The sequence below is a fragment of the Callithrix jacchus genome, chromosome 4, assembly GCF_049354715.1.
Source record: "Callithrix jacchus isolate 240 chromosome 4, calJac240_pri, whole genome shotgun sequence".
NCBI lineage: Eukaryota > Metazoa > Chordata > Mammalia > Primates > Cebidae > Callithrix > Callithrix jacchus.
The window spans coordinates 5,290,639-5,315,259 of record NC_133505.1 but is presented as its reverse complement, the minus strand read 5'-3'; the positions used below and the strand labels follow the sequence as shown (position 1 = coordinate 5,315,259).

Here is a 24,621-nt window from a genome sequence, read left to right as displayed (position 1 = left end):
CAGTCATTAAAACGTTTCAGGAAAATATCTAATGCCAGCATTCAGCATAAGTTACCTACCCACAGTGTGATTCAATATTGACGATCCCTTATAACTCACTGGGAATTTAGGTCACCTTACATTTTACATTACATCTCTAAGTAACTTTTTCTTTGTAAATTTTCTTTCCTTCTCCATTCATTTTAGATGAAAAAATTCTAAATAATTTCTAAAACTCCGTTGGCCACGATTAAATTCTGTCAGGACATCCTCTTCTTATTCTGTACATTTATAAAATAATTTTTTAAAACAAAGAAGTCCAGTTGTAGAATGTCAGTATTTCTGAAAGCAGAGTATCAGGGGTTGAGGAATCCTTTCCAATCCTCCTGAAGCCGTCCACCTGGGGCGGGGGCTGACTTTTTTTTTTTCCCAAGTTCTTTATTTTTCATGTCAATCATTTTCAATATAAAATGCAAAGGAAATACAGGGTTCCTCACTTTGTGACTGTCAATGATTTGTATCTATTTAAAGTAAAGGCAGCACACACATAAAAAGCATTCCCATAACCATCACCACCGCTGGCATCAATATTATGCGCCTATCAGAAAGGCTTCCATTGGCCAAGTCCTGAAAACTCCTCATTCTTCACATTTCCGATTTCACACTTGATTAGACAGTTTACTTCAAATATAATCATTCTATGACCCATCAAATTAGCATGAAAACATCCTTGCCGGAAGACAGGAGAAAAAGTAAAAATATATTTTTAAGCATATTTTCTTCAATTGCCCAAAACAAAAGCTCCTGCCCTCTCCTAACACACATCCCCTCAGCAGCTTTCTTAAAGGTGCGACTATGAATACATACATAAGGGCGTTACAGCAGATGCTTAAGCCCACAGATGACTTTTTACTTTCCTTCTCTTTGTGAAAGGTTAATTCTACAAGACAAGTAGTCTGTCCCAATTATCCACGTAAAAATCATTATAAGTGATGGTGAGGAGCCCTTCAATTGGTTCAACCCCTAAGATGACAGGCAAGTAAAAGATGTGCCCGTGAAGAAGGCGGCGCGGCAGGCGGCATTTCAACTTTCTGACAGAATGAAGATCGCCAGTCCATTCCACTACTGTGGTCCACTTGTTGGAACTCGTTTAGGCTACACTGACTTTGACATCCCCCCATCAGGACGAGGGAGGGAGTCTGTCTCGTGCTCACGGCTTTGGCATTCAAGAACTGGGCTTGAATCCTGAACCTGCCACTTACTGGGTTATGGGACTTTGACCAATGGTTTTCAAAGTCGGCTCCCAGTTTTCTAGTTTGTAAAATAAAATGTGAGGATTAAATAAGATAATAAATACAAAGTGCTTAGCACAGTGTCTGGAAAACAGTGACAATCAGTGACCTCCCAGTGCTTCAAAAATTGGTTGTGACTATGAGAGGTTAATATTATTTTTAAAATTCTTCTATTCCCAAAGACAGAGTAGTAAGGAGGGGGACCATTAATAAGAAGTAGATTTATAAGAAGGAGCTTTACAACGATTGAAAAGCCAATCAGTAGAGGAATGAATAACTAAAATGAGGCATGCATGTATGTGTATATATATATATATATGTATATGTGCATATATATAAAATACTTTAAGTTCTGGGGTACATGTGCTGAACGTGCAGGATTGTTACATAGGTATACACGTGCCATGGTGGTTTGCTGCATCCATCGCCCTGTCATCTACATTAGGTATTTCTCCTAATGCTATCCCTCCCTGATGCCCCCACCCCTTGCTATTCCTCCCCTAGTCCCCCACCCCTAAGGCCCCAGTGTGTGATGTTCCCCTCCCTGTGTCAGTGTGTTATCACGGTTTGACATCTACTTATGAGTGAGAACATGCAGTGTTTGGTTTTCTGTTCCTGTGTTGGTTTGCTGAGAATGATGGTTTCCAGTTTCATCCATGTCCCTGCAAAGGACATGAACTCATCCTTTTTTATGGCTGCATAGTATTCCATGGTGTTTATGTGACACTATAATGAAGTATATTTAAATGAAGGAAAATCAGTTAAAAAATAAGAACTACATGTAGCAACATGAACAAATCTCAAAATAAAATATTGAGTGAAAAAAAGCAAGTTTAAAAAAAGATATATGTGGTATGATGTCATTTAGGTAAACTCTAAAACATACAATACTAAACAGTGTTCATGAATACATGTATGTTTGAATACAAAAAACAAGCAAGAAGTGTCCAATTGAAATCATGAGAGTACCTCTGGAGAAAGGGGGAAAAGAGTGAGACTGTTAGTAGGGGTCAAATGATGCTATTACATTATCTGTGATGCCTTGTATTACTCAAGATTCAACAAATGCTACCAAGCACCTACTGTACATCAGGCATTATTGGAGAGAAGGGTGGGTCCAGCAGTGAGTTAGACAGAAGAGCTCCTGCACTCCTGGTGTGTGTCCCCATGTACACTGGCAAAGATTCTAACATGTTAGCAGGTGGCTCTTAGGAACACAGGTATCTGGCATTTGTGAGTAATTTTTGTAATCTCTTAGGAATGCCCTAAAAAGTTTACTTAGGAATCCTGAAAGAAATCACTCTGGTTGGGAATGACCGACTATCTGGACTTACTACTCTGCAGACACTCTAAAGGAGGCTATGTGAATGACCACATACTTCCACCAGCTTTGCTACCTCCTGGATAACTATGACAAAGGTGCCAACCAGATCGTAACAGCGTGGGGGTGGAAAGTGATCAACTGTAACACATGGGAAGAAACGTTTCTTAAAGTAACTCAGAGTTGCTCTGTATGTGCAAGTGTTTGATAAGCATTAGTGCTGCCCCATGGAAGGGTTAAAAAATTGCTGGCTTCCTGGCATTCAGGAGTGACTGCTTTCCAGAGCCCAAGAATTCAGATTAAATAAAGCCCAGTGCTGCATCCTCCCTCCCTCTCCATGTCTTCATCACAAACCTTACAAGTAAGGAATGTTTTTAACAATATTAATACTAACTTTAACAGAATTCACTCTATCAGAAAAACACAAATGTTTTGCCAGTTATTTTAGACCTCCTTCTAATACAGAACAGAGATGGAGATACAGTGGTCAAAATTGGACCAAATGGGTGAAGGGGAAAAAAGCCAGTTAGTAAATAAGGAAGTGAAGGGTTTATCCCTAAGCAAAAAAGGGTTTGTTTTTTGCATTTTCTTATTGCTGGCCAAAAAAACTGGCAGAGGGGCCTTTTGGCCACTATCTCATCAGTCCTCCCTCAGTCTCCAGAAGAACTAGCAGCAAACCTACCAGAATTTCAACTACAGTTACCTCGTCAAGTACATTTATTTTTAAAAATGAGTTTAGGCTGGGCACGGTTGCTCACGCCTGTAATCCCAGCACTTTGGGAGGCCCAGGCGGGTGGATCACAACGTCAAGAGATCGAGACCATCCTGGTCAACATGGTGAAACCCCGTCTCTACTAAAAATACAAAAAATTAGCTGGGCATGGTGGTGCGTGCCTATAATCCCAGCTACTCGGGAGGCTGAGGCAGGAGAATTGCCTGACCCAGGAGGCGGAGGTTGCAGTGAGCCGAGATCACGCCATTGCCCTCCAGCCTGGGTAACAAGAGCGAAACTCCGTCTCAAAAAAAAATGAGTTTAGAATAGAAAGAGGAGGTATGTAGGCAGAGATAAATTCTTTTTACAAGCTAATGGCCAACGAATTTACCACAGCATCCTTTAACGTGAAAAATTCCATTTTTTTATTTTAATGAGATGAAAATTGCTTTCATGCAATATACAGCACAACACTATTTGAAACATCTTAAGCAGTGTGTCAAAAATACACGACAGATAAATGGGACTATACAGGATAAATCTGGGTGATAACGGGGGATGCCTAGAGAGTGACTCAAAAGATTTCCTTTACATACCACTCCCCATCCTGCTACCCCTGGTCAAACCTGGGGAAGACAAAATGAACATCTCTTGGGTGGAAAACCTAAGCCAGGATCTCTGTCTTATTCACCTCTAGATCCCCCGAGCCCACAGAAGGCTTGGCTTATAACGGGCCTTCAAGAAGTATGTGTTTGAATGAATGAATGAACTGAATCACACTGCTTTAATCCAGGGCACTCCTCACATTCAGATTCTATAGACTTGTTTAAAAAGAAAATATTACTAGTAGGAACCACCATTGCCAAAAGTACATTTAGACACAAAGATAAAATCGTGAGGATATACTTATTATAAAGAATAGTCCCTTTAGACACATTGATTTTCGTGAAAAATTTATTCTGGTGTCTGTATTTTTCCTATTTCATGTTACACGGACAAAAACTTCCTCACAGACCCTAGAGGTTTATCTGGCTCTAACACCCAGGCTGGAGTGCAGTGGCTCAATCTCAGCTCACTGTCCAACCTCCACCTCCCGGGTTCAGGCCATCCACCAACCTCAGCCTCCTGAGTAGCTGGGACTACAGATTTGCACCACCGTGCCTGGCTAAACTCTGTATTTTTCGTAGAGACGGGGTCTCGCCTTGTTGCCCAGGCTGCTCTCCAATTCCTGAGTTTAAGCAATCCTCCTGCCTTGGCCCCCTAAAGCGCTGGGATTACAGTCATGAGCCACCGTGCCCGGTCATAATGTTCACCTCCTTAAACAATACACTTTTCAAATGCATACACCCTCTCTTCTTCCCCAACTATTTATTTTGAGCATATTCAAATTTAGCAAAATTAAAAGGACAAAGACAGTCTAACAAATAGAAGTATATTCTTCACTTAGATTCACCAACTGTTAATGTTTTATCACAAAAGATTACTTCATTTCCTTCATTCTCATCTAACACAAACACAGAAAAAACATTCTGAACCATTTAAAGGTTGCTGACCTCCTGACATTTCTCCCTTAAACACTTGTGCGTGAATATCCTAAGGACTGTATTTTCCTATATAACCACACATTACTATCAACGTCTAAGAAACGTAGCGGCAATGGGCTAATATCTAATATACACACTACAGTCCATATTCAGCCGTCCCCAACTGAGAACACACTCACTATACATGGTCATGTCGCTTCCATCTCCTTCATCCAGCACATCCTCCCTCTGCACTCCCATCCCCACCTTTCTTTTTCATAATACTGACTTTCTTGAAGAATCCAGGCCAATTATTTTATAGACTGCCTCATATTCTATGTCTGTCTGATGGTTTCCTCATAATTAGATGCAATGAAACATTTTTAGCACGAATGCCACATAGGGGATGCTGTGAACTAAGCTACTGACTGAATCACAATGATGGGCACAGATGTCGGCTTGTTCCACCACTGGGAAGGCTGAGTTTGATCCCGTGATTAAAATGGGGACTTTCCAAATGAGCTCCTTTGTAAAGTAGGCATTCCCTTGGTAATTAAGAGTAACTCTATGAGGTGATACTTTTAGTCCATGTGGATTTTAAAGCAACCGTCGGTAATCCTTGCCTGAATGAATGGATATGACCGGAACTGCAAAACTGTACCTTCCTACTTCTGTCATTATTTTTGTATTTATTAGTTGCCATTCCTCTGAAAAGAGAAACATCTCCTTTCTTCAAATCCTCTGGGGTGGCATCTCAACGTTTTCTGAGTATTACTATGAACGCGTGGATCTCTTCATTATTTCAATGTATCTTAAACTACTAGTTGTTATTCTTTTTTGGTGCTCAGATTGTCTCAGTGACATTATTTCAACTGGATTTTCTGAGCTTTGAAACGATCCCATTGGATTAGAGCCAATCATTGCTTTTGATACAAAATACCCTAGACCTACCTTCCCTGTTTAATGATCTAGATCATAGAAACTAAATACTTACTACTAGATTTTCAGCTCAAGAAGAAAACGCTGTAATTTTTAACTGACTTATACCCTCAATATCTAGCCAAACAGTATTACCACATTTGTAGTTTTAAAAAAAGTAATTTTTGTACATTTCCATTTTTAAAAGTCTGAGATGGTATAAATCTCACTGAGAAAAAGAGATACCTAATTCTTTCTAAAATGATTGTTGGACAGCATAGTCTTCCTTTGCAAGCCTAGGAAGAAAAGGTATAGGGAAGTCGTAACTCAGAGAAAGAGGCAATACATCGATGGACAAAAGGAGGAACGATACTTAGAGATTTAGTGATGTGCCACATTTCCTACTAAACACCACGTTAGATCCAGCCAGTCACGCTACACTCGTTAACTTTTATATCCAGAGTCTCATTTCACATAAAAGTTAAACTGGTGTCATGATGTTAAAACAAAAACATTTAGGGAGCAGCACTGATGGCACACTATTGCAAAGATCATGATAGAGAACTACTTTGAAATTAAAATGGTTTGTTTCCTTATTTTCCAGATCTGTACGATTTTTTTACACAAGAAAAATATTTATCTTTTTAACTTGGTCACGTTTCTCCAGGAAACGGAAACATTTCACTTTTTATTCCTCTTAAATCATCTTGCAACTGATACAAAAGTGAAATTTCATATTTGAATGTTCTCCTTAAAAAGTGAATAAAATTTAATACGTTTGTCTTACGAGCAGTCCAAAGAATGGAATTCTCTGGCACTGATTTCAAGCAAATATCTTGCCACTGCAATATGTATGACTCCTGCTGGGCCCGTAAGCATGAGGCTTATTACTACAAGGTCAGGTACATATCCTGTAGCATTAGAATTTTTTAACAAGTGGAAAAATTCTTTAATTACTTTATTGTAATCTTAAACACAATGTTAATTCAATGGTCATAAAAACCTGAATAGCATTTTAATATTTTATTTATTACAAAAATAATAAAGGGGGAAACCCCAATGAGTATTAAACTTGAGATATTTTAAGTTGGAATCCTAAAAAACCCATGTTAAAATGCAAGACCAAAATTAGGAATTTAAGGGAAGATTTTTTTTTTTTGAGACAGAGTTTCACTCTTGTTCCCCAGGCTGGAGGGCAATGGCGCGATCTCGGCTCACTGCAACCTCCGCCTCCTGGGTTCAGGCAATTCTCCTGCCTCAGCCTCCCGAGTAGCTGGGATTACAGGCACGCGCCACCATGCCCAGCTAATTTTTGTATTTTTAATAGAGACGGGGTTTCACCATGTTGACCAGGATGGTCTCGATCTCTTGACCTCGTGATCCACCCGCCTCAGCCTCCCAAAGTGCTGGGATTACAGGCTTGAGCTTAAATATTCTCCTTTAGAATGGACATCACAGTTCAGTGATATCAGCATGAATAATCAACATTAGCCTGAATTCTTCAGGTAACACCTTTGCCCCCTTCATAAAATATCAGCTCTATAACAATGACAAAAATTAAGTTAACAACAATCCTGCCACCAACAAACACCAAGTTAAATACAACAATTCATTTTACTGCTTTAACAAACTTGAGGCAAACAAACTACAGGGTGCCAGGTGAAAAGAATGGAGAGTGATCTCAGGGCATGGGACTCAGGATCCTAGTTACAGAACTGTGGGTATCAATCAGGCATCAGCAGATCTGGTTTCCCATCCTTTCAAATCACAGAGCAAGCGGCTCTCCAAGCTTTACTGAGATTGGGTCCTAAAGTCCCCACTCTTCAACCTCAGACAGAGCTTCAGGGAAAGATGGCTTACCACCAAAACTCTGAAACCTGCTCCAGCTTGGAAACCAAGATTTTCATCATGCTCAGTTTAAGTCCTTTTAATCAACATCCCTTCTCAATGAATTCTAAAGACATTCTCAAAAGAGTGAATTCTTGAGCTATCCCTCTCTAAATTACAGACCAATTATTCTGATAGCTATTTTTTTTAATAACTTCAGATCATCAGGCAGGCACTCTATTCTACCTATGAGAACATCTGTCAAAAACAACATGCAATATACTGTTCACTGCTTTTGATTTTTTGTGGCTTTGATCTTGTTTTAAAATGAATTATCGATTTACAGCCAAGGTATAATGAAAAGTTTGGTACATTTTCTATCAAACATATGACTCATATGCCACTAGGGCATTATTTTAGAACAAAACAAAACCAGCTTTCGGAGCATAATGAGTGCAATCTCTTAGCTGTTGTTTGATTTAATGTTAACCGTAACAAACCCCATATGCATCTTCCACTGACATTCTCCAACATCTAAAGTTTCAATATCAAATAACTGCATACAGGTGGCCAATTCATTCAGTCACCTAGCGTGAAAGAGGCCACACAGCGCACAAGTAGAAGCATTATGAAGGTTTTTATGGCTACGATGAAGAATACTCTGAAATCTTTTTCAGAAAAAAGTTATTTTGGCCATGCTGAATTGAGTCTGGCATTTGGGGATTTCCACTGAGTACCTGGCTCCAGGGCTGAAGTGGATTTAAAGCTGCTTTCAGAGAAAAACCCTGTCTTGATTTGCACGTACCCACCCTCCAGCTCGGCTCTGGCTAGATGGTCTTCTGTCTGGACATGAGAAATGGTCACATATCCCAGTCTGGATAATCGAACGTTAGATCTAAACCTTGCAGCACTAGTTTCCAGGTTACGGCTCTGCTCTTAGCCGGCAAGCAGAATAGAGCAGCACCCTTCAGTGGGAGCCTGGGCACTGACCCTTAAGTTCGCTATATTATAACTCCCTCGGGCTTTCCTTCCTCTCAACTCTGTTCACTCCACTTTATCTTTTTAATTTCTATTAATTACTAAATCTGCTACCTAACGTAGCTTCTCAAAGAAGTCAGAAACACACATAAATCCAAGAAATCCATTTACATAAGGCTATATAATCTGGATAAGAATTTATAAAAGAAATCCCTTGCAGTTATATTTGGAGCATGGAAGTAATTTTTTGGTCTAGTTTCCAAGTGTGATTTTTTTTCAGAATGAAATTCAATGTGATTTTCTTCAACATACACATCAAAGGCCAAAGCTAAAAACATTTTATTTTATATTTTGATTTTTTTTTTTTTAAGGGATAGGCTTGTGATAAAGGTTTGGCCTCAGCCCTGAGAGATGGGAGAAATCTAAAATATAAATTCCGGTAGTGACAGAGGTTTCCTCTGAAGCACATTTAGGGAAACTGAGAATCTGACAGGCCCACTTCATTCTCGGAATGTCTACATGTGAGCTAAAGAATGAAGCTTAACTCATCCTAACTTTAACTGATGCTTCTAAACTATAACAGTACAGTTAGAAATTTAGAATCACTTAATTTACTGGCTGTGAGCTAAGCTTAGACAGTCACAAGCACCATGTGGAGTGAGGCATGCCCTAGTTTTCTCCCTCCCTCCACCCACATTTAAGCCACTTCTTTTTGTCATTCCCAAATTTCAGCCCAAGTAATTCCGCTCTACTTGTTCTCTCCTCAGAGAGTCTTTAATCTCAGGGAATATTTGGTTAAACCTAAGATTCTATCAGGTAAGAAGGAAAACTATGAAGTTCAAAGTCAGGGCAAGAAGCGCAGCCTGATCAACCTCAGGGGCTGAATGTGGAAGGATCATGTGTGTTACGCACATGGGCAGATTCCAGAAGCAGGGTCCTCTACCCCGGATCTTCCTGCTGTTTCCATCAGTTCAGGCGCCTACAGTCCAGGCCGTTGCTTGCTGCATAACTGGAGGAAGTATGGATTTGCTACCATAGGTTAGCACCCCCCTAGTGCCGCTGAGAAAAAGAATGAACCTCTATAAAGAACGAATTAGCCTGTGGAAGTAAAGACAGCAGCCACCAAACACTCCGTGTAAGTCCTCAGTGCAAAGTCTCTTTACCACCACAAATCTCCCCCAGGTCTTCGTTTCCTGTGATTCTGGCCAGCCGGAAGACCATGAATTCCACAGAGAGAGAATGACAGTCAGATCATGTGGAGTTGAGCTCTCAGCTGCAGCCAGTCCTATGAGTAATGTCATGCGGGAAAGTGTGTTACCATCCCTGACTTCTAAGGGTCTCATGTGAAAATGGGTTAAAATAGCTATCACACCTGGCTGCTCTGACCAAGCGCCAGTCACAGTACGAGGGTAGTTTCAATCTGCTTCTCCCAGGCAACTTGCTGACAGCTTGGTAATCTACAGTGTTCTCAATAACCGACCCTCATCAGTTTAAAGCCAACTTTTTCATGCAAAGAATTATCTTCTATAGCTCCCAGATTAATCTGCTACTACTGATATTTATTGATGGCATTAGCTATACAGAAATCAGTAACATGTAACTCCTGTTCTTTCAAGAAAGATGCAAAGAAAAACCATGCAGGTAATTATAATTCAAAGCCAGGAGAAGGGAAATGAACTTTACTGAGCAGTTATGTGCCAGGCACCGCTCTAGATCCTGGGGATATGTGGTCGACAGCACAAAGTCCCAGCCCACCACAAGCTTATACCTTCACAAGTAAGTAAGATCACTTTCAGTCCTGATAAGTGCTAAGATAATATAGGATAATTTGAAAGGTGACTGGAAGGCTTCTTTGGCTCAGTGGATCAAGGGCAACTTCTGAGAAAGAAACATTGGAATTGTGACCTAAACAGTGAGAAGACGACAGCCATAGGACAAGCTGGTGGAGAATATTCCAAGCTGAAGGAACAACAGCCGAGATGGGAGCCTGGACAAGTTCTAGGGAAAAGCAAGAAAGTCACCAGTGGCTAGAGAAAGGAGAGCCAGAATCAGATGAGGAGACAGACAGAAGGTGGACCATGTAGGACCTTATGCACCATGAGCCTTATTCTGGGAACAACGGGAAGCCAACAGAGGCTTCTTGATACCTTAGATGCTGATCTGATTTCCATTTAGAAAACTCCTCTGGATATTGAGTAGAGGACGGACTGACTGCAGAAGCAACGCTGAAGGTAGGAGTGTGAGTTACAAGCCTGCTTCAACAGTTCAGGCAAGAAGGAAACATGTCTTGGATGAGGGAGTGAAGACAGAGTTGGACAGTGAAAGAACTAGAGAGACTGAGGCTGACAGGCCGAGTCGGGAACAAACGGGTTGAAATAGAAAGTCATAAAGTTGGATGGTGACGCCTTGGGGAGGGAAAGGGGGGACTCAATGATTCCATTTTGGGACATACTATGTCTGAGACACTTTTTGAACAGCTAATTGGGGATGTGGAGCAGAAGGTGAATATATGTACCTATAGCTGAAGGTACATTGAGATAAATATCATGAATGTGAAAAAAGGACAGGCTGATGGAGCTGGAGAAGCAACGATCCCTTCAGGGAAGGCAGTCTGGTGAGCACATCTGTACTGTGGCTTGACCTGGGCATGGCTGACTCCTTATTCAGACTTGTCTACCGAGCCCCAGAGCTACTCTTGGACATGTCAACCAGGGCCTTGTGAATATCTCAGTCTCAATGAACAAAACAGAAGTCAACACTGTTTCTGCAAAACCTAGCTCATCTTACAGCCTCCTCACCTTTGGCGGCTGCTTGCTGCTTAAAAGAAACACACGTAAATAACAAAACCAACCCTTAAGTGAGATCTACAAGGCTCTAGGGGATAAGGCTGATGCCTTCCCTTCCAACCTCCCCACCTAACGCTCTCTCCTACCTTTTATTCCTATTACACCATAATACTATACCAGCTCCTCAAACTGCACTGTTCTGTCTTCACTCCAGAGCTCTATATGTTACTCTCCCTACTAAATTTACTCACTCATTTTCCTCTGGCGAACTTCTCTTTCTCATGCTGCCTCTCACTGTACCAGCAGCTACTCAGGGCCTCGTATGTGCCAGGCATGATGCATAGACCCTTCCTCCAGGAAGCCTTCCTTGACATACCCCTCCCCCAGGGTGAGCTGGATACCATTTCTCTGTGCTTCCGCAGCGACCTGCCTACCTCTCTATCAGAGCAGTTTCCCAACATGTCTAATTTTTCACTTTACTACTGTATAACCACCGCAGTCCGAAAATGACCCGAGGCCCATATGTAACAGCAATATTTTTTTAAATGAGTAAATCAAAGCAATGAAGAAAAAAAGTGAAGCCAGAATGATAATACAACAAACTGTACTTATTCAGGCACTGCATGCATTTTATAGGTCAAATGCACATTCAGTTCTGAGCCTCTCAACTGACAATACCAACGGGAGACACAGTCATGGCACAATCCATCGTGTCCGTAAGACGGAAGGCAAACTACTCAGAACGTCTACTACTCTTGATAAAGACCTGCAATCCCACCTGGATATAGCTGCAGCAATTGCCCTTTAAGAGAAAACAGAGTGACAACGGCGGTGCTGCAGACAGTATGAAGAGTACATACGGTGGTGAGTTTCATAATGCTATTTATTAAAGTGGCCCTTGATGAGTATCAATGACGGAAGGCAAAAGCACGCTTCAGTAAACATGATTCCATGGGAGCCCAAAACAGTGAAAAAAAAACAACGAGTCTGTGAAGCAGAGACTCTCCAGGGTACCAAATCCTCTTCTCCTGCGTCTCTGCTCAGGCCCTTTCCGGACCTGAAATGTGCAGTGAAGAAAGAGTAAGATCCATGCATGAGCTGCTGTGAGCCTAATATTTTCAGAAGCTTGAAACACAGCAGGAAGAGAGAGTGATTATAGATGAAAGTTTTTCAAATTTTTTTGACTTACAAATTTTTTTATTTGTAAGACGTATATGTTACATCACACCTCAATATCCACATACATATACGTATAACTCAAACATCTGGTCTAATGAGATACTTACAGATGCATTTTGTATAACATGATACTTGGGACACTTAATATGACACAAAGTATTTCATGCTTGGTTTTACGTCAGATCATTTTTCTTTTTTTTAAATCCTGGTTGCAACCATCATACTGATTTTCATGACTCACTAACATGTTGTGACCAAGGGTTTGAAAGAAAGTAACCTGTACGAATTCAAGCCTTTCTTGATGACCTCATGTCAGTGGTAGACTCAGAGCTTCCAGCATCCAGGCAAATTCAAGTGTGGGATTTACAGAGATGGTAGTTCTGTGATCCACCAAAACTAGCTTGCCACTTCTGTCCCTCAACAAAGCAAACCTGGTAGGTGATAAAATGATTCTCTCACCTTCCATTCCTAGCAAGAAGCCAAGAATACCTGGTACACAATGAATGAACAATAAACATCTGTTGAAAAAAATGAATGGCCATCTACCGTATTCTTTGCTCAAGGGATATTCTGATAGCTCACTGCTACATAAGACTTCAACATCAAGTACAAGTGCCTCCTCTCCTGGGCTCGTAGAGAGCCAGCAGCCACCTTCTTCCAGATGTTTCTTTTACCCCAACTCCTAAGTAAACAAACCCTCTTTCAGGACTTCCCATTTCCTTCCTCCTTAGACAGATTCTCTCACATACATATACACAGACACAAGATACACCTTAGTATCTAAAAACACTGTTTTCTCCAATTTGAATATTGTTTAAGTCAGAAATTAAAAAGAAATCCTTTCGCCCAGCAGGGATTTGATCTTTGATTCCAATCGGAAAACAGTGATAATTTGGAGGATTTTTGACTTAAGAGAAATATTGTTGACCCAAAAGTCATCATGGTACGTTGAAAAGCATGAGGTTTCTAAGGGAGGAGAAAAGTGAGACTCAGTTTAGAGAAATTATTTCACTTACTATTGGCTCTACTGTACTATACCCAGGAGTCATTAAATCTGTGGCTGCTTGTAAATAATTTGTTTAGATTTCATTGCAAATTTTTTTCTTCTTAAGAGAAGTATAACCCCATGTTACACACACACACACACACACACACACACACACACACAGAACTAATCAATGGAATGGTTTCTGTTGTATAAATCTACAGGTCACTAGAGGCATTTAATATAGGTCATGTTCAGTTTACAATTACAAAGTTACCTTTTATAATAATAATTACATGTCAAAATTGAGTTCATTAAGACTCACCATTTCCAATTAACAAGTCAGATGCCCAATGTGGGTGCTGGTTTTCGAATACCCTGACTAGTCACAATTGGTTCATATCTGAAGTCATTCTGTGGAGGAATTTATTTAGTATGTCCCATCTTCTCCCTTAGGAGTTTAGCACTTACTGGGAGCTTTAGGACTCCCAGTTCTAAACTCCTAAGGGAGTAGGAGCAGGGGGTGAAGCCTGTTCTGTCATCTCCAGAGCAAAGCTGTAGGGTTCTTCTCTTTCTAGAAATGACTGCAATAAGGGAGAAATCTCTCTTGGGTGGCCAGTGAGGCCAGTCAGCACTGCACCTTAGGCCTTGTTTTAATCCTCTAAAAAACATGTATGGGTCCTATCTCTGGAAGCTCCCGAAATAGGGCCTCTGAAAGTGGTATTCCTGCCAGTTAAAAATAAAAGATGAACTCTGGGTCTTGAGGCAGCAATGAACTCTTCAGGAATGGGACATGTGTTCCTGGCATTTCGACAAAGGACTGCAGCAAACATTATTACATTAGAACAGGATCTCCGAGGAAAGAAATAATAGTAATAACAGATAAAAAATTATTACAAACTGAGAAACACACATTGACCATTTTAGTTGGACTCAGAGAGTGTACTATAGTTTTTAAATTTAGAATTTGGAAATAAAGGTGTTTCAGTCAGTTGTTTTCTACTGGTTAAAAAGTTAACTGTCAGTTTTCAAAAGTCATATCAATAAGAAAAAGATATTACAGAATAAAATTACAAGAGAAAATTAACAATCATGGGCCGGGCGCGGTGGCTCACGCCTGTAACCCTAGCACTTGGGGAGGCCGAGGCGGGTGGATCACGAGGTCAAGAGATCGAGACCATCCTGGTCAACATGGTGAAACCCCGTCTCTACTAAAAATACAAAAATTAGCTGGGCATGGTGGCGCGTGCCTGTAATCCCAGCTACTCGGGAGGCTGAGGCAGGAGAATTGCCTGAACCCAGGAGGCGGAGGTTGCGGTGAGCCGAGATCACGCCATTGCACTCCAGCCTGGGTAACAAGAGCGAAACTCTGTCTCAAAAAAAAAAAGAAAATTAACAATTATGACTTGAACAACCCTTTGCACATACTTAATACTAGTGGGAACTATTTTAAATGAGAGATATTGACTCAACAGTCTGTGCCTGGCGACACGGTGAATAGATTAATAACTGTTGGTACTTAACAATTAGTCAATTTGTTCAAATTTCTTCTAAAAGATAGTATGTCAACCAAGTCAAAGAGACTTGTGCTGAATTTTAGACTATATTAAAAAACTTAAAAAATATATATTGAAATTTGAAGTTGAATTTGTTAAGGAAAATAATTGCTATTTTATCATTGAAGACAGGATTCACAAAGATGCATTCTGTAATAATTCAAGCCTTTTAAGATTCCTTTCCTAGGAAACAGCAATAAGCAGCCAAATTGCTCCTCTGCATGAGTATCTTTTGATTTTAAACTGGTATGATGCTCATTAAAATAATTGAAAGAATTATATACAATTAGTAAGCTGGTTATGTGTAAGGAGCAGACACTGGCTCTTCACTCACTTGGCACACTACTTAAATCCCAAACTTCTGCTATTTTTTTTAAAGATGGTATACGATATATGGTGACAAATTAAATATTTAGAGATAACTAATCAGTAGAACTACAACTGCATCCTTCAAAAACCAAGGACCAAAGACACACCACAGTTCAAAGATACAGTTCAGAATACTGATTTCCTAAAAGCACCCAACTGCAGAACAACAGATGGTCTGTGAACAATAAAGATTCTAAAGAAATACACGTTTCAGCGTGACATATAAAGCATGTGGTATGAAATGATAAGCAGCATACAGGAAACCGAGTAATCACTGTCACCAACAAAACAACACACAGAGAGGCACAGCAGGTCCCAGGTAAGCCAATAGTGGGCGACTCCATCTCTAACAATTGAGTAACAACTGAGCACAGGAGATACTTCACACAATTGTTTCCAACAACGTTTAGGACCTACAGGCTTCCATTATGATTATACGACTCTACACCTTTTACTTGTGTTTCTGTTCACACGTTCATTTTATCTGGCACAAGTAAGCACCTATTTTACAGAAATCAATGCAGTATAACTAAATGGAATGTGAATTTTAATCCTGATATAAGAAATACCATAGAAGAAATCCATATACTCATCATAGCAGACTGGTTAAATGCATGCTCTGGCAGCAAACTACCTGCCTTGGGTTAACCTTGGGTTACTTTTCTCTCCTTCGGTTTCCTCCTTTATTAAACAGAAGATATTAACAAGACCTAATTATTCAGGTTGCTATGAAGATTGAACTGGTTAACAGTCACGAAGAGCTCAGAATAGTGCCTAGCACATCACAGGTATTACGTAAGTATGAAATACATGAATAAGAAGGCTTTTTAAACCGTCTGATCTTCCCCCCTAGTGTTAAGGAGATGTCAGGCTCTCTGGGGCTGAGAGAGTAGACACAGGCTGAAAAACAGTGCAGGCTATTTTAATAGTTTTTATTCTCTTCCTCCCCACTATATTCTACCACTGGAACTAGATTATCTCTTAGTTTCTTCTAGTTAAAAGACCATTTATCTTACTGGAAAAAAAGTCCCTCTTCTGTCACTCTGTTTGAAAAGAACAGCCTTTTTCTTTAACTTTATAAATTCGGTTTAATTAGAAGCTCAGTTATTCCCCAGTGGATAACAGGTCCCAGGAAGTCACTCAGTCATTCCTACTTTGGCCTTCGCTTCGTCAAAGCAAATGTTTTAATAGTTGCTAAGTGATGAATTTCTCTCAAAGAAGTCAATGGTATGGATCATTGTTTCCCACTGCAGGAAGGTAAACGTTAAAACTCGAATTGGTATAAATTTCCACACCTGACACACCCTTACACCTCCTCTAGTGCAATTATAACTGCTCACTCGTTTTTTGATGAAGAGCTCAGTCTTGTGTTTCTCTGTCACTTCCTCAACACCCAGGGCCCTGCTCCTCATGGCAGGACTCCACGCATGTTCGTCTCCGGAATGGCCCTCCCTGCTTACCTCCTCAGCCCGTTAAGCCAGGTAAAGTCTACTCTCCCAACTTGGCTTGTCCTGAAAGTTGGGTTCAAAGAGATCTACACCTACTCCTTCCTCTTTAGACATCATGGCAACATGGATTTTTTCATAATGGAAGCTGCCTCATGGGGGCTGTGCCTGCTACAGAGCTGTTCCTTAGGTTCTCATGGTAGTCTTCCAACCGCATTTTTAAAAATTATCCCTTTCCCCCACCCTCATCTCACTCACTTAAAAAACAAAACAAAACAAAAAAACCACCTTTTTCTTTTTTTCACAAAACTAAACCAAATTAATCAAACAAAAAAAAACCTTACTTCCAAACAAAGCTTACACAACCTAAAACCACTGCTACAGTAGCTGAGCCGATCTTCCACAACCGGTATTTCCTCACTCAAAACCATACCATCTACACACCCGAGGAAACGCATTTCACTAGCTTGTGTTTCCTTTTCCAATTTACAGGTGACCAAATAAATCTGGCAGGAAACGTGATATGTGGAGTGAATTTCAAACTTTTAATTCAAATCTATTTCCTACTATTCATTTTCTTTTAGGGCTAGGTCTAAGGGCTTTCCAGAACAATTATGCTATGATAACACAGTGCTTTTAGGGCCAGTGTTCAGCTTTCCAGAACAATTATCCTACGATAACATAGTGACCAACTTCTAACGCCTCAAAATGCAAACAATCTCAAACTACTTATGAAATACAAATTTCACAACAAGCTGGACACCCAAGTTTTTAAAAACGGGACAATTTCCTCCACACAGATTAAATACATGTGCAGATTTATGTAATTATACAGAAAATTATTTTTCGGCTTTACTATTATTAGAATGTTTGGAATCTTGGATTATACGGTAGGCGTCCTTTGCTGCTCTCCTTGTATAGGACAGGACTTTCCATGGAGAACACTCAAATATTTTATTCACAGACTTTAAAACACGGTAACAGTGGCTTATAAATAAGTAAACTTCTTAACATACTACATCCTCTCCCAGGCTAGAAAAGTAACATTGGCCATATCAGATCCTTGGTTTTCAAAGTTAAAACAACTTCTATTCCTTAACAATGGCTTCATCTAAAAATGACTAAAATGAAAAGCTAACGTAGAAACATTTGGACATATAAGTTACCCAAACTGAGTCTTACCACCAGCTTCTCAGATGATAAGGAATTACTAGGAAGTGAACATTTTAGTAAAACGTAAACATACTGAACACAGAGGATGACGCAGGCACAGACAGTTGTTTCATGGTAAAGTGAGAAGTAGCTGCTCAGTATAAGTTTTAAAATAATAGAATTCAGATAAAAGTTTCCTCTGAGTGAAAAGGCATTAACAACCTAAATAGTCTAGTTACAGGGCCAGATGGATATGCTACGTCAAAGTTAGAAAATGGTTAAAGAATGAAGGCCTACAGTTAGGTAAACGTTACAGTGTGCATTCCATCTTCTAAAGTACATCCAATCAGATTAACAAAACAGAATCTCATCTAAACAGAAGCCCAAATTTAAGGGTCTGTCAAAAAATTGTGTAACAAAAGAAAACTGAAAGAGTCAGTTTCACCAGAGTCACCCCATATATATATATATATATATATATATGCAGTGATAATAAAGTTTCCTGAAACTTTATATATATAAATATATATAATATGTGTGTGTATATATATACATATATATGTGTGTATATATATACATATATATATGTGTATATATATGCAGTGATAATAAAGTTTCCTGAAACTTTATATATATAAATGTATATATAATATGTGTGTGTATATATATATACATATATATGTGTATATATATGCAGTGATAATAAAGTTTCCTGAAACTTTATATATATAAATATATATGTGTGTGTGTATATATATATACATATATATGTGTATATATATGCGGTAATAAAGTTTCCTGAAACTTTATATATATAAATATATATATAATATGTATATATATATTATATACACACATATATATATATACACGTGTGTATATATATATATGTGTGTATATATATATTTTTTTTTTATTTGAAAAAGTCTTTCCCCACATTTTTAATGGCTTATTTATAATTTTATTTGAAGATATTTTCCTGCCACAAAAACTTTTAAGAGTTACTTAACCCATTTCTCCTAATGAAGAATTTCCCCACTGTGGCTACAGGGTCTTAGAAGGGGGCTTCAGCTTCAGCTTTATTCACTTCACTAGCAGTCTCTTCAGGATGTTTCTGAAAGAATTGTCTGGGTGTGGAAAGAGTGTTTTGTTTAGTCTGATTTAGAAAGGTGAGATTTGTTTGTTTTTTAAAATAATGGCACAGTCCAGTGAATAGGGTAACGGTGACGTCAGAGGATGTGTCTTACCATACAGGTATCCAGATCTTCCAAACGCTCTATCTCTGTTAGCTCCTCCACTGTGATGACGGAGCGTTTAACTGGCTTCTCCTCAGCCAGCTCGATCTCCAAGGATTCTTGTTGAGGAACGGTCTTGCCACGTCTGTTGAAATGGTCAGCCTAGAAGGTCGAGACGTGGGCAAGGAGAAATTAACACAGGAAGTGCGGGCTACCTGAATTCCTGAAGACGTCTTCCACAAGATGGCGCAGTGGAGCACAGCGTTGGCGAGTGCGGAGAACAATTCTGAACACATTCGAAGTACAGTAACTTCTTGTATTATCTTTCTTCGGAGGAAACAGTGTTTTAAGCAATAAATTTTAAATCTCTTTTGGTAAATAAAGAGACAACTTGGTAGTGTTCTGTTTATTAATTTTATTTCATATTCCCTCTGAAGAAATTTCTTTCTATATCTGGTACTTAAACGGTATCTGAGAGTAATAAAGTAATAAAACAATTCCAACTTTCATTATGTATTTTTTTTTTTTTTTTGAGGCAGATTCTTGCTCTGTGCAGCCCAGGTTGTAGTCAGTGGTGTGATCTTGGCTCACTGCAACCTCCACCTCCCGGATTCAAGTGATTCTCCTGCCTCAGCCTCCTGAGTAGCTGGGATTACAGGCACGTGCCACCATGCCTGGCTTATTTTTTTGTATTTTTAGTAGAGACGGGGTTTCACCGTGCTCGCCAGGGTGGTCTTGATCTCCTGACCTCGCGATCTGCCCACCTCGGCCTCCCAAAGTGCTGGGATTACAGGAATGAGCCACCGTGCCTAAACTTTCATTATTCTTAAAGGTCTGAAAGGAAGGATATTACCGGCAAAATTTTACTTACTGCTAGCTTTCACTGTTTTCATATAATGAATACCATATTTGGTATGCTTTCTTAATTTCCAGTGTTATACTTGAGGTAAACATAAAATTAACTGATAAGAGGTAGAATAAGCTTGGCTGAAATTAATAAACTTCAGTGCTGAGCTGATCTGACACCAGGAACTTAGATTTAATTCTTCTGAAACAATGAGAACCAGCTGGCAAGTCCATGGAAACTTTGAGAACACTGACAAACTTACGCTGGAGAAAATGGTATCTGAAAGTCATTGAAAACACAGCTTCCTATTGAAGACAGTATTTCCTTCATATGGCACTTAACCTCCTTCCTTATAATCTAAATCAGCACTATTAATGTTAAAATGAAGCTCAAACCAAAAGTGCGTTCAGTAAATTTTTTTCTCATTTAAAAAAAAATAATCAATACTGAGTAAGTTCTTTAAGAAAGGACAAAACAAAAAAGGGAGAAATGCAAACTCTCAGTGTAGTGCTCACATGCAGATTTCTGTTACCGTATCTGGTATTTGTGCCGTAAGGAAGCATTGTAAGGCCATTCCTGGAGTTATGGGTCATCAGTAAACTGTTTCTAAAAACAGTTTATTTTAAAAGAATGCTCTAGGCCAGGCGCGGTGGCTCACACCTGTAATCCCAGCACTTTGGGAGGCCGAGGCAAGCAGATCACTTGATGTTAGGAGTTTGAGACCAGCCTGGCCGACATGCATGGTGAAACCCCACCTCTACTAAAAATACAAAAATTAGCTGGGCATGCTGGCACATCCCTGTAGTCCCAGTTACTCGGGAGGCTGAGGCGGAAGAATCACTGGAACCTGGGAGGTGGAGGTTGCGAGCCAAGATTGTGCCACCGCACTCTGGCCTGAGTGACAGAGCAAGACGCCGTCTCTAAATAAATAAATAAACAGGTGGATGCTCTACTGATTTTGTTTGGACTTATTTAGAAAAAGAAAAGTCTCAGTTAAGACCTCTCAATAATGCAGCTCTTCACTGTGCCAGGAAATAAGAGAACAGTGTTTCTTACATTCAATATGGTGATAAACCGGTTTTTCATATTTCCAATTTAGCACAAACCAATATACTGTTAAAATACAGTAAAAAAGAAAAATTGGAAAAATGACATATGTTTGGATACTGTGGCCATGTCAAACTGCTCAAGAAGCTACCGGATGCTTTCTCTGGGGAAGCATCCCTTCGTGGGCCACCTCAGTCCACAGGCAGCTTTTGAGTAGTGCTACCAGAGATGTCTGTCTTGTCTTTCAGATTTTAGAAGACAGTCTTACACGTTTTTCTCCAGTGAATTTTTCAAGACATGCATTTTGTCTGCTTCATGTTGAAGCCGTTCCTGCTCCTCCCATTCCAGGATTCTCTAGTGTCACCCAACAACTCAGTGCCATAAAACTGGTATCTCCATCCCGCACAGTTAACAAAACATTGAAGAATTTCTTTTTTTTAAGACAGAGGCCAGGCGTGGTGGCTCGTGGCTCTTTGGGAGGCCCAGGCAGGCGGACCTACCTGAGCTCAGGAGTTTGAGACCAGCCTGGGCAATATGGTGAAACCCTGTCCCTACTAAGATACAAAAAATTAGCTGGGTGTGGCAGTGTGCACCTGTAGTCCCAGCTACTGGGGAGGCTGAGGCAGGAGAATTGCTTTAACTCGGGAGGCAGAGGTTGCAGTGAGCCGAGATCGTGCCATTGCACTCCAGCCTGAGCAACAGAACTTATTTTCTTGCAGGAAACATTGTTATAACTTCCCCACACTGCATCATATTGAGACGTAAGATATAGTCAGTTACAAAAGCTTCATCTGTGCCTCAAAGGATTTCCTGAAGTTTGTGAAACACTGAGTTTCTGATACACCTTTTCATGTGCACTGATATTGGGTGGTAAAGTCCCCTACTTTGATGGAGAACCAGTATCTAGATGAAGGAAATATTTTTTCACCTTGGTTATATCCAAGGCAGCTGTTGGGCAGTCAGCAACTATCCATCGCTAAATTATGCCCATTTTATTCTTGCACTTTCTTTGGAATTCAAATATTTTTATTTTCTCCCTTGTTTTTATAATAGTCCATTATCAAATAATCATATCAGAGAGCAACAACATGAGCAACGATAATTAAAATGTGAATTTCACACCTCAGTCTCAACATCTCTTCCCGAAACTTTTGGCCTTTATTATAAGTGGACAATAAGATTTCTGGATACAATCACTTCTGCTTTCCCCAGCCATTCCCTCTAGAAGTTTTAACATGCTCCAGAATGGCTAGAAGCACCATAGAAGAGAGAGGAGGAAAACCAAGATCACAAACCAGAAAGCTGTAACGGTGTGAAATGTACAAAACAAATCACATCCCCACACTCAAGCCATCCTGCGTCACAGCAGAGATGAAACAGGAGGTCCTGCTTGGGATGCGCACAGCACTCACCAGTTTATGATGGCAATGTGAGAGTGCATCCAGGATTTCGTCCACAATTCGATCAGACAGGAAGGAGGCCACTGTCAACTTTACTTCACTGTGTGAAAATCAAAAGGACAGAGTAGCATTTTAATTTGTGCAAGGGGAGAAAAAAATCATTCACTCTTGCTGCTAGACTGATAAGGTCAACTGTGATTCCACTTCTGCCTTTGAAAGTGGAATATAAGAATGTGTGAACATGACTAAGGATTTCCAAAAATAAACCTTAAATACTGCCATAAACACACAAGTAATAGACTTTCTTTCCTAATTTCAACCCGGCTCTGCAATTTCAAAACTCACAATTTAACGGTGGAAATGAAAACCATCTGGATAAAAACGAAGTTAGTGGGAACTGTATGTCCCATGTGGTGAGGAACAGTCACCCACTGACATGAAGGAAAACAAACCTGGGCTGGAGTGAACTCAAACAAGCCTAGTCTGATTGTTACATCTTAGTTACTGCTTTTAGGATGCATATCACCCACCCTTTTAACAAGCTTTTCAGCAATCAAATGATACCATACCTGCTTCTGTTCTGACTGGCGATGCTCCTTTGAATCCTACAAAGTCACCTACCCTTATCTTTTATGAAGAGAGGTCACTAACATTTTCAGTTCTAGTGAACTGTTGCCAGACCTGAGGAAGTTGTCCACACAGCAGAAAGTAGTTTGTTGCTTCTACTAATAAACAGACTCCGTCACTGAGGTTCTGTCAGATGGCTGGTATGTTTGCATTTTAGCCATCTGGGGGTATTCCCAAGAATTCAACTTCCATGTGTGTTCTCAGTCTGAATATCTTAATGCAGATATGTACAAATGTACATTAAGTACAAAACATGTAAATATGTGAGAGAAATACATCCCTGGATTCCAATACTGTCTCACAAGCTAACGTTGAAAATGTATTTGCGTAACATGGAAAAAATCTTGCCAACCTAAAGGCAATAATTTGCATGGAGATTTCTCTGCCCAGGGAGATTTCTGAATAGAAGTACTTACTATTCTTTTGCTTACAGTAAAAATTATCATGGGCTCAAGATCTAAATACATTTCTTTCAATTCTGCCCCTGACACAAGGAATTACTAGCTATTCACTTTTTCTGATACTTCACTATTCCCCAGAGGTATCTACTGTTAAGATTCACCCAGGTCTCATATTAAAATACAGGTTACTGGGTCCCATCCCAAACTTTCAGAGTCACCTGAAATTTAACTACATCCTCTGCTTCTCTTTAGGCATGCTTGGAAATTATACTTCCTCAGAAAACTATAAGTTCAATAGTTTCTCTTTCTCTCCTTCTCTCTGAAAGTGGGGAGGAGTGGTTTATCTACTTCAAATTGTAGCAACAAAAAGGATAGCGTCTTAAAAATGCAATTACTTTTTAATATCTCAGGATCATTCTATCATTTTGCTATTCAATACTATACTTCCTTACTGGTTAAGCTTCCAGTCTGCAAAACTTTTAGAGGAAAAGAGTCAACTTAACCTGCCCATGCAAATGTGTGTATTCTAAGAATGTCCGCATACATTTCATTCTATCAATGTTCAGTATAATCCATTGTAAGAGGAGTTAATGGACATAAAATTGATTCATTGACGTGTGTTCTATACTGCTCAACTTTCAGAATTTCCCATTTTCAAAGAAAATGATCCTAATTGACAGAATTTGATACTCAAGCAAAGCTATCAGAATATGAACTATTAGTGGCTGAAACCATTACTATGAAAGAATAGTGACCAATACATTATTATTATTTTTTAAATAAAATTAAATACAAATTTTATTAAGGATTTCAAGTTACATACTTCAAATTTCTAGAATGGAATGGAATCATTATTTTCTCTTTAATATTTAGGCATCTGTGACAAAAAATTCTGAAACCACAAGTTATAAGAATATGTAAGCGCACCTAGTCAAGGGCTAGAGTTCATAAAGTCACTAATCTGTGGGGTCCCACAAACCCTCTAGAAGTCTTTTTGAAAATTCCTCAAGTCCTTCCAATTGTCTTACAGGTCAGCTGAGTA

The 24,621-nt window shown here is 39.6% G+C and overlaps 1 protein-coding gene across 16 annotated transcripts in view; it reads right to left on the bottom strand.

Annotated features, from left to right (window-relative positions):
- CARMIL1 (capping protein regulator and myosin 1 linker 1) overlaps positions 1-24,621 on the bottom strand; it is a 468,543-nt gene that overhangs the window by 46,399 nt on the left and 397,523 nt on the right. For all 16 annotated transcript variants that reach the window (XR_013533624.1, XR_013533622.1, XR_013533623.1 and 13 more), the window contains 2 exons: positions 22,564-22,651; positions 19,270-19,419 (listed from right to left, as the gene is read on the bottom strand). Coding sequence is in view for 13 of the 16 variants with exons in the window: in XM_078368170.1 (XP_078224296.1) it covers positions 19,270-19,419; positions 22,564-22,651 (238 nt within the window). In the remaining 3 variants the exon portion in view is untranslated. The remainder of the gene's footprint in view (positions 1-19,269; positions 19,420-22,563; positions 22,652-24,621) is intronic.